Source organism: Ictidomys tridecemlineatus, chromosome 4 (assembly GCF_052094955.1).
Source record: "Ictidomys tridecemlineatus isolate mIctTri1 chromosome 4, mIctTri1.hap1, whole genome shotgun sequence".
Classification (NCBI taxonomy): Eukaryota; Metazoa; Chordata; class Mammalia; order Rodentia; family Sciuridae; genus Ictidomys; species Ictidomys tridecemlineatus.
Window position 1 is genome coordinate 201,755,870 of NC_135480.1, and position 15,272 is coordinate 201,771,141.

The following is a 15,272-nucleotide window of genomic DNA, read 5'->3' on the forward strand; positions in this document are numbered from 1 at the left end:
AAATGCATGAGATCGTGTTTCAGGCAGTGCCATTTCTATGAATGACGTTTAGGTCTTGCATGTGCACTCCTGCCTCCTGCTAACTGGGGTGCCGTGTTCCCCGTGGCATAAGGCCCCCACTGGTGTCCTCCAGTGCTCGATCCACAAAGCCGGAGCACTGCCCCCTGGTTAGGGTGGTCAGACTTGGCAAACCAAAATGCCACAAGACATTTCAATGTGAAAATTCTGAAAAAATCATTTCTTGATTGTCTTTAATAACTCTATTCCTTATGCACATTTTTGAGCTTATCAAAAAATATTTTCTATTTCAGGTTTATTATCTGATTAAAAATTGAGACAATTAAATATATGGAAAGTGTAGAGAATCATTTAAGACATACTTGGGCAACCACCTTGCAGCTTTTCTGTGTACTGATGTTTCACCAGGTTGATATTAGATGTTTTGAAATTTTGATGCCCACACCCACTTCCTTATCAGAGTGTATACTGTTCTGAGTTGGTGTTTGTCATTCCTGTAAATTTTTCCCTGTTTTCAAACTTCATATGGATTCTAAATTTATAGATTACATATTTTTCAACTTGCTTTTTTTGTTTAGCATTGTTCTTGGGATATGTCCTTGCTGATGGTTTGTGTATTTTCAAGGCTGTGTAGAAATCTGTTTCATGAACTTATTTATTCGTCCTTCTGTTAATGAGGTTGTGGGTTGTTTCCAATAATTTACTACTACAAACAATGTTGCAGATAATATTCTCCTTCTCTGTGCTAAGAGTTTCTCTAGGGAGCAGTTGAGGAGTGGAATTGGCGGTTGTACTAATGTGCTCTTCAGGGTGGGGTGCAGGTCTGGGCTTCACTAAGTGGAGGAGGAAGTCTGCTTAGTGGGTCTCCTGTTGGACATTTGTGGGGTTTTCCATGAACAGTCTTTCATGGTCATTTTAAGTGTGCATGTCCTGGAGTGGAGAGGTGGAGTGTTTTCTTAGGTAATGGCACAGCATTATTCTTGTGGATTATTTCCTCATTTCTTTGGGGGAGTTCTGGATTTTGTTATTTGGATGTTAATCCATTGTGGGGATGGTCTCAGTGCTTTGAATCTTTGTGGTATCAAAGTTTTTAATTTAGGGGAGTAGAATTCCCCAGTAATCTTGTACATGTGTCTGTTTCTTTAATAATTCTTTCTATTAAATAAACAAAGATATGACACATTTTTTCTGAAAGTGTTAAAGTTGCTTTTCATATTTAGTCTTTAATCCACCAAGATTTGTTGACCTGAAGAGAGGTTCTATTTGGGTTTTTGTTCTGTGATCAATGACTGCCAGGTGTCTGAGTGCTATGCTTGAGTATTTAGCCGCTGTCATCTATAGAGGTTCTGGGAAAGACCATGTCACACTGCTGAGAGGGGGGGTCATCACCTAAATATCCACCAGCCACGCGGCATCCTCTGGCCACTGCGACTGCTTCCCACAGGTCTCTGCAGGCCCAAGCCATGTCCCAACCTGGCCATCTGGTGTGGCGAGCAGGGGCACTTCTGGCCCAGGCCTCCCTCCTGTGAGCTGGAACAGGGAGCGGACTCAGTTGTCCTGCCTGGTGTGTCTCCCACCTCCCCTCTTGTGGGCCTGTCAGTCCCAGGAGCTGACCACCCTGTGTGACCACCTTCCCCCTCAGGAGGTGCACAGCCAGGACTTGTGACCACTGTCCTCTGCTTTCTTTGCCCTGCCCATCTCAGGAGCCATCTGTTAGTGCCTACAGTGGCCCAGGCATCTGGGCAACAGGTGGAGTGAAGAAAGTCCTGCCTCCCGAGATGCTGATATGCCCAGTGTCAGTCTCTGCGCACCGTTTGTGTTGTGCATTCTTTAGCGGTTTGTTCGGCACGGATCTGACTGTGTGCCGTAAGCGGGGGATCTGTCTTGGTATTCAGAAGAATAGCCACTGACTACAACAGGTTTTTCTGAGGACCGGAGATAGTGATAAATAACATTTTTAACATGTCTGCCAGGTGCCAGGCCTTGTGCTGAGTGCATTAAAAACAATAGCAGCTTTATTGAGATACAGTTCACATATCATAAGATTCATTCTCTTAAGTGTACAGTTCAGTGGTTTTTAGTATATTCATGAACTGAAAGCCATTACCACTGTCTGATTACAGAGCAGTTGTCCTCCCTAAAGTCCCCCCAGCTTCCCTCTAGCCCCTGGCAGCCACCAATCTTCCGTCTCTCGCTGTGGACTTTCCCTTTCTAGACATTTCATATGAACAAAATCTTGCAGCCTGTGGACTTCCATGTCCGTCTTATTGATCAGCATGGTGTTTTCAAGGTCATCCATGTTGCAATGTGTTAACGGGTGGCCCCGTGTCATTCGTCAGGCGCTGGGCATTTGTTTCTGCTACCTGTCGTGAGCACGGGCACAGGCTGTGGTCGGACACAGGCTTTTGTTTCTGGTGGGTCTGAACCTGCGGGCGGGATTGCTGGATCCTGTGGTAACTGTGTTTAACATTTTGAGGAACTGCAAGGCTGCTTTCTGAGGTGACCACCCCATGTTCCAAGGCCCCCAGCAGAGTTTCGGGGGTCTGATGTGCCAACATCTCTTACTCTGAGTCTTTGTGTTGAGAGCTCTCATCGTGGGTCTGAAGTGGATTCTCCTTGTGCTTGAGTGCTTTTGGCGTTTTCTCTCATTTAATCCTCACAAATACTTGCATGGGGTGGCTGTCACTACTGTTTTCTGCTTTTCGAGGCTGCTCAGAGTCACAGGGTGATTTTGGGAAATCCCGTATGAACGTGGCTGGGCTTGAACTCGAGTCCACCTGACCCCAAGACTGCAAACTCTTCCTGCTGGTGTCTCCAGGGAGGCTCCGCAGTAGCAGGTTCTTTCAGTGGGGCCCTGAGTGATGAGACCAGGTCCACATGAATGACGCACTAGGGGTACAGGCGCTCAGGTGGCAGGACGTGGCGTGGCCACAGGCCAGGGCAGGTCCATCTGAGGAAAGAGCCAGAGGCGAGCAGGCTGTGTGCGAGGCAGCCCGGAGAGGGGCGGGTGGTCGTGTCTGCTGAGAGAAGGACCCAGAGACGCCGGAGACCAGTCTCACGGAGGAAACTTGCACACCATCTCTTTTGCTCTCCAGTATTAGACATTTTGGCCAAAGGTCTGTCAGACTCGCGCGCTCTTTTCAGAATAAAAAATAATAAAATGATGTAAATCAAATCAGAATTGAAAAACACCGAACAGCTCCTGGACTGGTCACCGAGTTCACCAGCTGGTTCCACTTTACTGGAAGGTTGCAGACAGTCTGGGGCAGCCTGATTCCTGCTAGGGACTGGCAGGATGGACAGCTAGGCTCCTGCCGTCCTGCCGTGCGGAACTGCTCTGCGGAAGAGTTTAAGCTGCTGCATGGTCTGCCTGGGCCCCGGGTGGCTCCACAGTGGATGACCCAGTATGTCCAGAGGCCTCTGAACTTCCTTCTTGTGCATCCTGTCAGCCAGATATTTTCTCCAGAATGTCTGCAGAGTTTCCTGCCCCCGGCTGCTCACTGTCTGCCTGGTGTACCTTTGAATTGTGGGTGGACTCTCTTTAAACACAGGGTGTGAAGAGGTTGAGGAAATGGGTGGTGAACGTGGCTTTGGAGAGTCTCTCTCCAGAGTCAGGTGCTGTTACCAGAGCGGGAGCTGGATGCCCAGAGCCTTCTGGGTGCTTAATGACTGACTGCCCGGCTCCTCTTTGGGTGGCTTAGCAGGGCAGCTGATTGATTTACAATAGATCTCTCAAATTTAGGTTTGTCAGATTAGACAAGTGAAGTCTTTACAATTGAGATTTTTCTCATTATAAAAGCTGTATATGCTCATTAACCAAAAAAATGAGAAATATACAAATTAAAGAACATTTAAAAAGCATATCCATAATCTCCCCTGCACAGAGCCAAACAGCAGCTAGCTAGCACTTTGCTTCATACTAGTCTAGATCCTTTTCTATACAGTTTTTAAAACAATGAATTGGAATTGTCCTGCATGAACCACTTTGTGGCTTACTTTTACCCCTGAGCTGTGTTCTCAGTTCTGCGCCCTCATGTTGCTTACGTGGCTCCCGAGTCTTCATTGTGAGGCTGGTCTCACAGCAGTTTATCCTCTCTCACCTCTGCCTTTATAAACAGAGCCCAGTGGGCAGAGGTGACATACTTCCCATTACTGGGCTCTGTTCAGGGAGCCCACTTTCTGTCCCCTAGCCCATCAACTTGGTGCCCCCCTCAGGGCTGTGCAGTAGCTGTTCCCTGCCCCACAGATCTTGCAGGTTTCTTTCTTTCCATCCAGTGCCAGCCCACCCGCCTGCGCAGAGCACACCCCCAGCCCACCTGACATAGGGGGTCCCATCCCTCTCTCGCCAGCTGCCGCCCCCATCATCCTGTTGCATTTTGTACACAAGGCAATTAGGCCCCAAGATTGGTTTGCTTCTGTGTTTACTGTGTACCTTCCCCCATCTGGAATGTGGCTCTTGGGTCCTTGACTGGCCCCTTTCCTTCAGCGCTCTGTAGCACCGGAGCAGCCTGGGGTACCCTGAGCTCAGCACACCTGCAGTGAAGGGCAGGTGAATGGTGCGCACTTGGGCACAAAACTGACCGTGTCCTCAGGCTCTCCCAGAAGTAGGATTCTTGGGCCTGGTCTGTATGATTCTAAGGCCTGTGATAAACGGCACCTCATGTGACTCGAAGGGACCTCTTGATGCTCACCCCAGGGGTGACTGCTGCGCCCCTCAGCACTGGTGCCCCCCCCCCAAAGTGTCCTTAACAGTTTGACAAAGAATAGTCGCATCGTGTTGTTCTCCCTTGGTTTCGTAACTACCCAGGTCAAATGCTGATGTGTCCCGGGCAGAGCTGCTGAGGGCTGTCGGCGGCCTCAGCCTGGTGCTGCCTGAGCGCGTGTCTTTCCTTGCCCCGTGGGAGCTGTTTAAGTGTATTCTCTTGTATACTTTTTGATAAGCAGTTTCCCCGCGTAGCAGGTCTTGGACTCAGGTCCACACGTACATATCGTCCTGAGGCCAAGGTCCACCATGGGGACACCCCACACTGGGACTGACACTCCTGCTCCTCAGCTTCTCATCTGCTAAAATCAGGTGGTATCGGCACGTGACTCACAGCGCTGGTGATCTGAGAGGATCAGCAGTGCTGGAGTGAGCAGAAACGCGGTGGGAGGCTGACACGGAGGCCGAGGGGGGCTGATCAGGGAAAGCAGGAAAGCCGAGCCCGAGGGGCCACGTGTTGGCCCCCATGGACAAAGGTGCTTTCTCTTTCCGAGGCTGGTGGCCTGTTACTCCTGGCTTCTGGGTACACGTCCTATGCTTTCTCCCTGAATTAGGTCATCTTGAGTGCTTCTGTGTCTTGCCACCTAAAGAACTTGATTAAAACCCTGGCCCTTCCTGGATGTGTGAGGGAGGCCTTTTAAAACCACCAGGGCTGGCTGTGGGCTGGGACGGAGGTCACAAAACAAGTAAGCCATGTGGTGTAAAAATTAGTGTATGTGCTTTACTCTAGTTTTTGCCACCTCTGGCAAAGGCCTTCTCTCCCTGTGTCTTAATGTGGCAGAAAATGTCACATGGCAAGAATGCACAGGAGAGCATGCACAAGGCCAGCCTCATCCCACTGTCAGGACAACTCCTGTGGCCTCGTCACCTCTTAAAGGCCACCGCTTCATACAGTTGCAGTTACATTTCAGCGTGAGTTCTGGAGGGGACGTTCAAACCTTAGCTCACAGTCTTCTCATATGCTACTGTTGTCAAAGCAGAATTCTCGAAACATGCATGTTCCCCAAAGTGCCCTCAAGAGCCGCGTGTCTGGGCAGTCGAGCTGATGCTCTGGGCTCCCAGCTTCCTCTCACCATGGTGGTACCTGGTGCCCCTCCGTGACTCTTTCTGTATGGGCAGGTCCTTCTGGTATGTTCCAGAGGCGGCATGTGGCTGGTCAACTGTCCTAAAAGCATTTACCAAAGGCAGGGCCCCATTGAACAACTTTGAGTAAGTTTGCCGTTTTCTCCTCGGTAAACTGGGGAGATAGAGTGCATGTCAGGGGTTGTGGGGAGGAATCTGTGAAGATGCAAGTGACTGGCTTTGAGGTGCTGGCCAGCATTTAGGAGAGCCTGAGCCCTGCCCCTAGCAGGATGTCACACCTTCCCCAGAGCTCCCACAAGTGCAGTGTCTCAGAGGCAGCCAGTCCCACATCAGAGGCTTGTTGGGGTGTCAGACACATCTTCTTCTGTAACTGCTAGAATGTGACCTCTGTCCTTAAGCCAGGAAAGGACATGGGAGGCCTGAGCTGTGTGACAGAGGCCAAGCCCTGTACTGAAAGTCCTGTACAGGCTGGTGCTGCCGCCTCTCCTGGGCCATGGGAAGGTTATCTGTGGTGGACTCTGGCTGTGGGGAAGGCTGGACCCTGCTGTAGGAGCCGCTCTGGATGTGGTTACCTGCCTGGGAACTAGGAGTGAGCCCATTGACATGGTGGGACTGTCCCTGATGGAGGTGACCCTGGCGGTTTATCTATAAGGAGTCGTGTTCCTTACCATCTTCCACGTCATTTCTCCAGCTCTCAGACCGTAAAGTTAAAAATTTACAAAGTGGCATGTGCACACACAGTTGGAAAATTAAAGAGCACCAAAAGGCTTATGAGAAAAGATAATGCCCACCCAGGCCCCTTGCTGCTTCCCTCCCGGGGCAGTGACTTTCAGCTCTCCGCAGCATTCCTGCTCCACCACCTTATCTGCACGTCCCCAGCAGCTCGACTGGGCTGCGCTTCTCACTCAGCCTACCCTAGGCCTTTCTCCTCTTACAGCCCCCATTCGGCAGCGGCTCGGAGTTTGGGGAGGTAAGGCTCCCTGTTTAATGCTGATGGTGCAAACCGTTGGTGCCACTGAAGTGAGTGATATTCCTTCAGTCACTTTATGCCTGTTGTTTTCTCTTTTCTAAAAGCACCAACACCTTTGTCCCCTGCCTGTCTCTATTTCTTCCAGCTGCTTAAGTGCAGTTTACGGGGCCTTTGATCCATACCCCCTCCCCCAGAGGGGGCGGGCCCTGACTTCTCTTCCACAGGAAATCCCCTGTGGCTGGGTGTGCCACCGTCCTCACTGCTGCCCTGTGGGCCCCATTTCCTGGAGTTGGTGGTTTCCTCCCTGTCCTTTGAGTCCCAGGTTCTGCGTCCTCGTCCCTGGCAGCTTCCTAAGAGAGCCCCTGGAGGCGACCTTTCCAAGGGCACGCACGTCTGCACGGGTCTCTACGGAGCCTCCTGTCGGCCACCTGACAGTGGCTCAGGTGTGGAACCCCAGCATTCCTCAGAACTTGGAGGACATCTTTTCTTTTAGCTGCACCTATGGCTGAAGCATGATGAATCTGACTCCACCTCTGCTGTAGGGCGCCTGCTCGCTCCCTCTGCGGGTGTGTAGGTGGTTTCGGGGTGATTTGCTGCTTTGCTCTGGGGTGGGGCTCCCTCTTCTTTGCCTGGACCACTCAGGACCTCTCAGGGCCAGGTTCGCGCTCTTCCCTTGACTTCTCTCTGAACTTGGCTGGCTCCCCAAGAACCTTCTTGGTTCTTTCCCCTCATCTCGCTCCTCATGTTTGCATTTTACCTTCTGGAAAATTTCCTTAACTTTCTCTTTCAGTAGTTTTAAAAGTTTTTAATTTTAGTTATTTTACTTTTTAAATTTCTCATCTCTTTATACCGTTCTCCCAGGGCTCCTCTTTCAGAAGTCTTTACAGGGTGCTCTTCTTGTTTGTTGGATGCTGTGTGTCCACTGTTCCCAAGGATTCCACTGTCCTGTGGTCATCCCTAGCTTTCTGGTTTCCTCCTGTCATCTGTGATAGATTCCAGTTCTCTTTTTTATTTTTGTTCATGTTTGAACCTTCCCCCCGGAGCCAGGTGGTCAGTTGACATTTAGGGGCAAGGCACTGGCTGGTGGGTTGGAGCTGGTGGGCTGCATGGTGGGGCACCTTTGTAGGGGATGCCCCCAGAGTCCATGCTGGTCCACCTCCGGCACGCTCAGCCTCTCAGTAACCAGGCTTCCAGTGTCCGGCGTTTAGGAGAGACACTGGGAAGTGGGAAGGAGGTCAGTGAGCCCCAGGCATGGTGAGGGGGCACCGTGCAGTGTGCAGCCAACTCCCTGTTTTTAGTCTAGAGCTGCACTTCCTCCCCCACCTGCTTCCCCGCCGGGCTGGGGTTCTGCAGTCCTGAGCCTCACTGGCACTCCTTCTGCAGAAATGGGGCGGGGACTGGGATCTTGCTGCTTTGGTCTGGTCCACCTACTGGGGTCCTAAATTCAGACCTGCTTCCCACCCTCACGCTTGTGGTGTGGGGGCCTGGGCTTCGGGTTGGAGGCCACCTCCTTGAGCATCAGCCACGTGGGCCCTTGTAATAGTCCCCTCCTCTGTGAGGCCCCCACTGGCGCATTCCACAGTTCCGGCCCTGCTGGTGTGCTCCTCTCTGGCTCTTGGTTTTGGCAGGCTCCTGCTTTGGCTACTGGTCATTGTAGGGATGTTGGCAGGGAAGAGAGATCTGCCCCGCCTGGTTATCAGCCCACCTGCCTCTCCTCCTCACAGGTTCCTGCACCCTGGGGAAAAAGCAAGAAAAGTGGGAGCTTCTCACAAGCATGTGTGTGTGTGTGCAAGGGTTAATGTGAGCCCCGTGCCAGGCTCTGCAGGCACTGTGGTCCTCAGCAGCCTTGGACAGAGCAAATGGTTAGGGAACAAGGCAGGAAACAGGGAGGTTAGCCAGAGGAAAAGTGACCTCAGTGTTAGCATGGGTCTCTGCCTCATGGATGGTCACTTGGGAAGTGGCTGGAGGGTGAGCTCCTGAGGCAAAGGGGACCCAGATGCCCATGCAGCTCAGGGGTTCAGTCCTGGAAGCTTCATTTAGAAGTGTGCTTGCTGCCTTACCTAGGGGAGCCAGCAGGCGCGTGGCTGCACACTCTGGGCTCTGCTCAGGTGGTGGGCTGCTCATTCCCTCCTCTGGGGGGTTTTGACTGAGCCGCTTGTGTCAGGCACTGTGCTTGGTCCATGGGTGAAATGGCAAGCAGTGTCTTGGGGAAGCTTCTAGTCCTGGACAGATGAAGCCTTTGGGCTCAGGTGAGGTCTGCCTGTTCCCTGTAGGGCCTTTGGTCCTCCACCTTGTACCCCAGCCCCCCAGAGCCTTCCCTTCCTGGGCTCTGCTGCCTGACAGTGGGGTTTGAAGGTTTCTGTGTGGTGCCCTAGGGGTGTGCACACTGGGTTCCGATGCTGCCTTGGGTCAATCAAGGGCGCCTCTCCTCACACTATGGCGTTGACCTTGTAGCTGGTCTGCCTGACTTGGGGAAAGGGACTGGGTTGATAGCTCCATTGGTGACTAGATCAAGGTGGTCTGGGAACACCTTGCTGCAGTGGGGAGCTGCTGCATGTGGTGCTTCCCTGGAATCCTGGTGCGGGCCATCTAGGTGCCTAGAAGATGCCCTCTAGGCCCCGTCTTGTCCCAGGGTGTGGCTCCCTGTGGGGCTGGAGGACGGCTACACACACACTTGGAGCATTATCCCCACGCCAGTCCTCCTTCCGCTTTCAGGTCAAAGAGACTTGCACACTTAGCATCCGGACCAGTCTTTTCCCTTCCGTGTATTGCTAATTTACACTTGTTTAGTTTGAAAACCAAGCATTTTTCTGCTGCCAGCTGCCTTCTAGCTCCTCCGAGGCAGCCTCCCAGGCGGCTGGGGCAGGCTCCAGGCTTGTCTGGCCCACCCTGGCCTACAATGGTGGGGGCTGTGGACTGCGGAGTAGGCCCTGCTCAGTGGGCAGGGATGGGCTGGACGGGGCCGGCTTGTGTAAGGAAAGGAGCCGCTTTCAGCAGCTTGTTAGCATTGTCAGGAACGTGTCAGATCAAGGACTGGACCCCCATGTAAACCTCAGACACAACAAAGAGCATTCAGAAGGCAAGGGCTTCCAATCCCCTCTTGTGTGTCCACATTTGGCTCTGTTCCCCGGGCTTTCTGGACGCCCCCTTTGTGATGCTGACCACGGGGTGCAAGGCTAGTCACTCTCACCAGCTATGTGATGTGGTCACATTGGCAGCTGGGTGAGAGCGCAGACCAAGCCCTGGCCATCTAGTGATGGGGCAGCCTGGAGAGGAAGGAAGAAGGGAGAGGCTCCTTCAGGCCTCCTGCTCCTCCATCCGGCCTCCTGCAGCCTCTTGTTCACCCAGCAAGGACACCATGCTAGGACCCAGGCCAGCCCCGCCCTGTCCCGCCTTGCCCTGCACATCCAGGCCTCACCCTTGAGCATTCCCTGCAGGAGAACTCCCTCAGCTGCAGGAGAGGACATGGCTTCCAGTGAGACTAGGAAGGGGGCACCGAGTCTGGTTTCATTTTTCAATCACGATGCGTTTCTGACCTTGAATTCCACTTTCAATGCTGTTCCAAGAAGACACAGTGTGGAAGCAAGTGTAACTGACCTGTGCCCCCTCAGTCCCCAGCAGAACCCCCTGAATAACATGCCTGCTGGCCCCGCCCAGGCAGGAGGCTGCCTGTCACCCCGCAGGGTGCCCAGATGCATTCCACACCCCATTGGGTTTTTCTGCACCCTACACCCCGAGTAAGTGGTAATGAGCACCCCAATGTGCTGACTGACCCCAGCCCTTCTTGGTCCATTACAATAAAGTGGCTCTTTTCCCTTAGAACCATTTTTGTCAGGGTGTCTTTAATCAGTGGCTTCCCCAGGGACATTATTTTTAGAAGTTGTATTTTTCACACTCTCCCTTTTCCCCTTTTGGAAATTCTCTTCCCCTGCCTAGTGAAACGGACTAATGAGATGCCAGGAGACTTGGGGCCGTGTTAATTGGAACAGGTACAGAGGAAGCGGCTCGTGCACACCTTCAGCTCCATCTTGTCTCACCTGCGATCCTCTCCCCCGTCTCTCCGGCACAGGTGGCACAGACGGCAGATGGCGTGGACGCTGACCTCTGGAAAGACGGCTTGTTCAAGTCCAAGGTTACCAGATACCTGTGTTTCACAAGATCGTTTTCAAAAGAAAATGTAAGTGTAGGGGTGGTTTCTATTTGCTGAGTGGGCACAGATAATTACACTCCTATTTGGAATTTCCTCATTTTTTATTGTGGTTTCTTTCATTGCTGTATTAATTTATCTGAGGTTTTAGTGAACTGGGTAGAATCGGCAGCCAGCGCTGGGTTTCATTTATTAACAGTATTATTAACCATGTACCCAACTGCACAGTGAATTTCATTAAAGTGTGTTCTCAAAAGGAATTTCTCTCACAGCTCTCATTTGCCTACTTTCCTTCAAGTGACGGATCACGGTGGTGTGGACATGACCGCCTTCCAGTGGAGCTGGAGTTGATGCTGGCCAGCAAATGGCAGCCCCACTCAAAGGGGACCTGCCCTACCTGCTCCTGGTTCCCAAAGGGACTCCCCCTTGAGTCTCTGTGGACATTAGATGTCCATTGTTTCCGTCGATAGGTATTCTCTTAATATGCTGGGTTTTGTTACTTGGATCCATGAATTAGGAAACTTTAAATATCCCTACTAGGTCTTTCCCAATAAGGTGTTTCAATGGGCGGCTTAGAAAAGAGGGAAATAGCTCTGTTATTTCTCCCCTGCATCAGGCCTGCCTTATTGGCCCCTCACCCAGTCCCTCAGCATTGCCCTCCCCATAAAGACGGACACTGAGAGTTGGGTTTAAGGCTTGTCCAAGGCCACGCTCTTCCCTGACCTCAGGTGGGGAGCAGCCCGATTCTCATTTCAGTGGGGAAGTTTATTGCTGGCCCACATCGTTACTTCTCTTTCTAATGCGAATGTTTTTTTTTTTTTTAAACATTTTACCAAACTTATTTTTATAAACTTTGCTAAATAGTAATGTATGTTCATGGTTAAAAAAACAAAACCAAGCCATAACAATGACTTCAAACACCGTCACCCAGAGGCCTGGGCAGGGAGGAGTCTTCCTCTCCATCATAGCCCTCAGCCTGGTGCCATGTCACGCACCTGGGTGTGTCCCTTCCAGTGTGGCCCCAGGTGGGCCATCCAGCTCTCTGGCTTTCACCCTCTTCCACCCGTTCCTGTTCTTTGTTGGGAGAATTGCTTCTAAAGTGTTCAGAACTTGGTTAGGTTTCCCCACCTTCAAGAGCAACATATTTGCTGGTTGTAATGTACTGAGCTTATAATGCAGTAGGGAAAGCCCTGGCACTAAGTGCTGGAAATCTTCTGAACACATTTTCAATACCAGGAAGGTAGCAGCTGAGCTGGGGGACGCCTCACCGTGAGCTGGCAGCCTGTCCACACGGCTGCCTCGGGCTCACTGTGGCCTGAGGGACACCACGGAGCAGCCAGGAGGTGGCATTGCCTTTCCAGATGTTAGGCTCATGGGGCTGGGGGTGGCACGCATCCTAGAGCTTCCTCACTGCCCCCTCCCCCCCAGGGCGCTCTTCCTGCCCTTTGTCCCTGGGGCTGACCTACACTCTTTTTGAAACTAGTTCTATTTTTAGCTTTTGTCACCTTTGTTCTGTCCACCATCCCATTTGCTGCTTCCTGCAGGAGGTCAGTGTGCTACTGAGGCTTGGGACTGCAAGAAAGGCTCCCGAGGACTTGAAGGAACACTGTTCATGCCCTCTGTCCCCTGCTGCTTTCCAGGTCTTCTTTCCTGGTCACAGCTCTGTGATCACTTTTGGTTCCTTGGACTTTGACATGACAAAGAAGTCACAGGGCCTTGTTTGTTTTGGGTGTCTTGAGTAAGTGTCTTATAGAAAGTGTGTTGCTTTCCTCACTGTTGGCTGGTCACCGAGCAGCTGAGTGTCGGTGCGACGGGTAGGGAGAGGCCGAGGGCAGCGGGACAGCCCCCACCCCGCCCCCAGCAGTGTGAGGAGCAGGTGCGTTTCATTTTTGGAAAAAGAATGAATGGGTCCTGTATGGGTTCCAAATGATCAAATCAATAGATTGAATTTGGTTTGGGATCAAATCCGGAGGTGGCAGGGCCACTTGCTGCCCCAGAGTGAGGCAGGAGCCGGGTGAGCTTTGGTCCTTACAGTCGTCCGTCTTGGTCCCGCAGTGTGGCGAGGGCTGTGCAGAGTGCGGCTTTTACAGCCGTGCAGGAGGGTATGGGATCTCCAGACTGGGCAGAGTCTTAATTAGGCGACTTGAGACTCCCAATGTAGGAGTTTTGGGAGCCTCCTCTGGAACCTAAATTCCTTTCCCCCAATAATGCTATTAATACAGAAACCTGGCTTTGGAGTGACATTGCTTCCTGGGGAAGGATCGAGATTAATTGCACTTTTCATGCCCTGTACTTTCTGCATTACCTGTAATAATAATGTACATAGATTAGGTAGGGAGGATATTAAACAGAAGGATTTATGAACATTTGAATATTAAGTTGGTTATCTGTGGCTACCTTAAATGCAAGGTTGTCAAAAATAATTACAGTATACTAGCAAATACTGGCTACCAGAGACAATATAAATACCCTGAGTCAGTGCATATTGGGCTTTTGGCATGAATCATTTGCTCAACAAGGATTGGGAATACGTTCTTCATATTTATGAGGAGGAAATGAAAGAGAGCACGGGTGGGGGAGGGGAGAGGAACAAGCAAAATTAATGGTGTCGCAGACCTACCGTATTAAACCCTGAGCAGTGGCAGCCCCAGCCCTGTGTGCGGAGGGCCACTTGGGCTGCGGAAGCATCCACGGTGCAGCCTCCCATTTTGCATGCACAGAAGGATTCTCCCGGGCTCCTTTTAATGGCCGCACCACTGATGCTCTGGTTTTATGACCGGGGACATTTGTAGAGAGTGTGGAGGGTGAGGTCGCTAAGTGGTTTGCAGTTGACTTCTGGAAGCCCAACTTGTCAAGGAGGAGACATTTGAGAAGGATACTGATGAATTCCCATCCATCTACGGGGCAGCAAACATGCCCGGTTGTTAATTCCTCAATGCAGAAAGCAGTGACGATGTGGAAAAGCAACTGCCATGAAAAAAAATGATGACAGATTAGATCAGGCGATTCTGGAAGCGGCTGATGTTCGTGAGTCAGGTTAACGGTTCAAACCCCTCCTGCGAGCTCAGAGATTTATTCCATGCGGCGCGGGCCCCTCTGCACTCACTGGGCCGCTCTGTGCATTGTCTTCCTGAGGCCCAGCTCCCTGAGACCACGCCGTGTTCGGGCTTGGTGAGCACGTGGTGCAGAGAGGGAGAAGGGCTTGGTGCTGGCAGGGCCATGAAAACACCGGTTGTAGGTTACACTAGCCACTTGACCTTCGTGTTTCAATTTGAAGAATTTATTTTATTTGTTCACTTTTGATTTATGATGCATTTGTTAAACATACTTTCATGATTTTTATGATATGGTTTAGATTTTCCCTCTAAGCAAATCCAGTTTGATTTCTGACTCTCCATGCCCCACTCAGTTGAAAGAAATGTATCAAAAAGAAAAAAAAAAGTACAAACACATTAATTTATTCAGTGAATCATTAGTGACCACCTCCCTTGAGCAGGCGCCATGCTAGGCTGCGATCTGCTATGGAGCAGAGGTCCCTGTGGTCCTTAAACCCCAGGGGAGAGGCAGATATCAAGCACACAGCCTCACAAATACACGATTGTGATTGACATGAGGGAAAAGAACACCTCCAGAGAGCGCGGCTCAGATAGGGCGTGAGGATTCCCACGTGGCTTCTCACAGGCCCAGCACTGTGCAGGCCGAGGTGGCCCTGCACACAGTGGGGCCAAGACCCTTCTTCACTAAACGATGGGGACAGTAGCCTGAGAGATTGAGGCCAAAGTCACGCGCTGACCACCTGGACATTGGTCCAGGGACACAGAGAAGTACACCGAGAGTGTGCTCATGCTGGGCTCGGGGGCGAGGCACGTCCAGGAAGCAGGGTGCAGGGTGTATTGCTGGGATCCTAACAGGAGGGATTTGGGATGGGAACCCATCATTCCCTCTGTAACTGACTCTGACTAGAGAGAGGGGAACAAGGCTGCGGTGACTCCGAGGATGTTAAGAGCCTCAGTGGTGGCCCTGTGTGTTTAAGTTGCAGGGCAGATTTCTTTAGGGCTGTTTCCAGCATGAAGTACAGGTTGCAAGTGCCAGTGTGCTCAAGAGCATTCTCTCCTGCAGGTACAGAATGGCGCTCTGTCTCAGAAAGATGTGTCCACACTGGTTACGGAAACCGTGCACTGTGGACCCCAAATACCAGCACTAAGCAGGAGCTTAAGAGGCCCTCGTGCGTGTCGTGTTAGAAGACGTGCGGTGCTGAGGCAGCCGTGTTAGTTTACCATCCCTGGGATTTT

General features: G+C 51.5%; 1 protein-coding gene across 6 annotated transcripts in view; it reads left to right on the forward strand.

Annotated features, from left to right (window-relative positions):
* Mvb12b (multivesicular body subunit 12B) overlaps positions 1-15,272 on the forward strand; it is a 176,242-nt gene that overhangs the window by 48,670 nt on the left and 112,300 nt on the right. For all 6 annotated transcript variants that reach the window (XM_078048224.1, XM_078048223.1, XM_078048226.1 and 3 more), the window contains exon 3: positions 10,903-11,010. In XM_078048224.1, the coding sequence (XP_077904350.1) occupies positions 10,903-11,010 (108 nt within the window). The remainder of the gene's footprint in view (positions 1-10,902; positions 11,011-15,272) is intronic.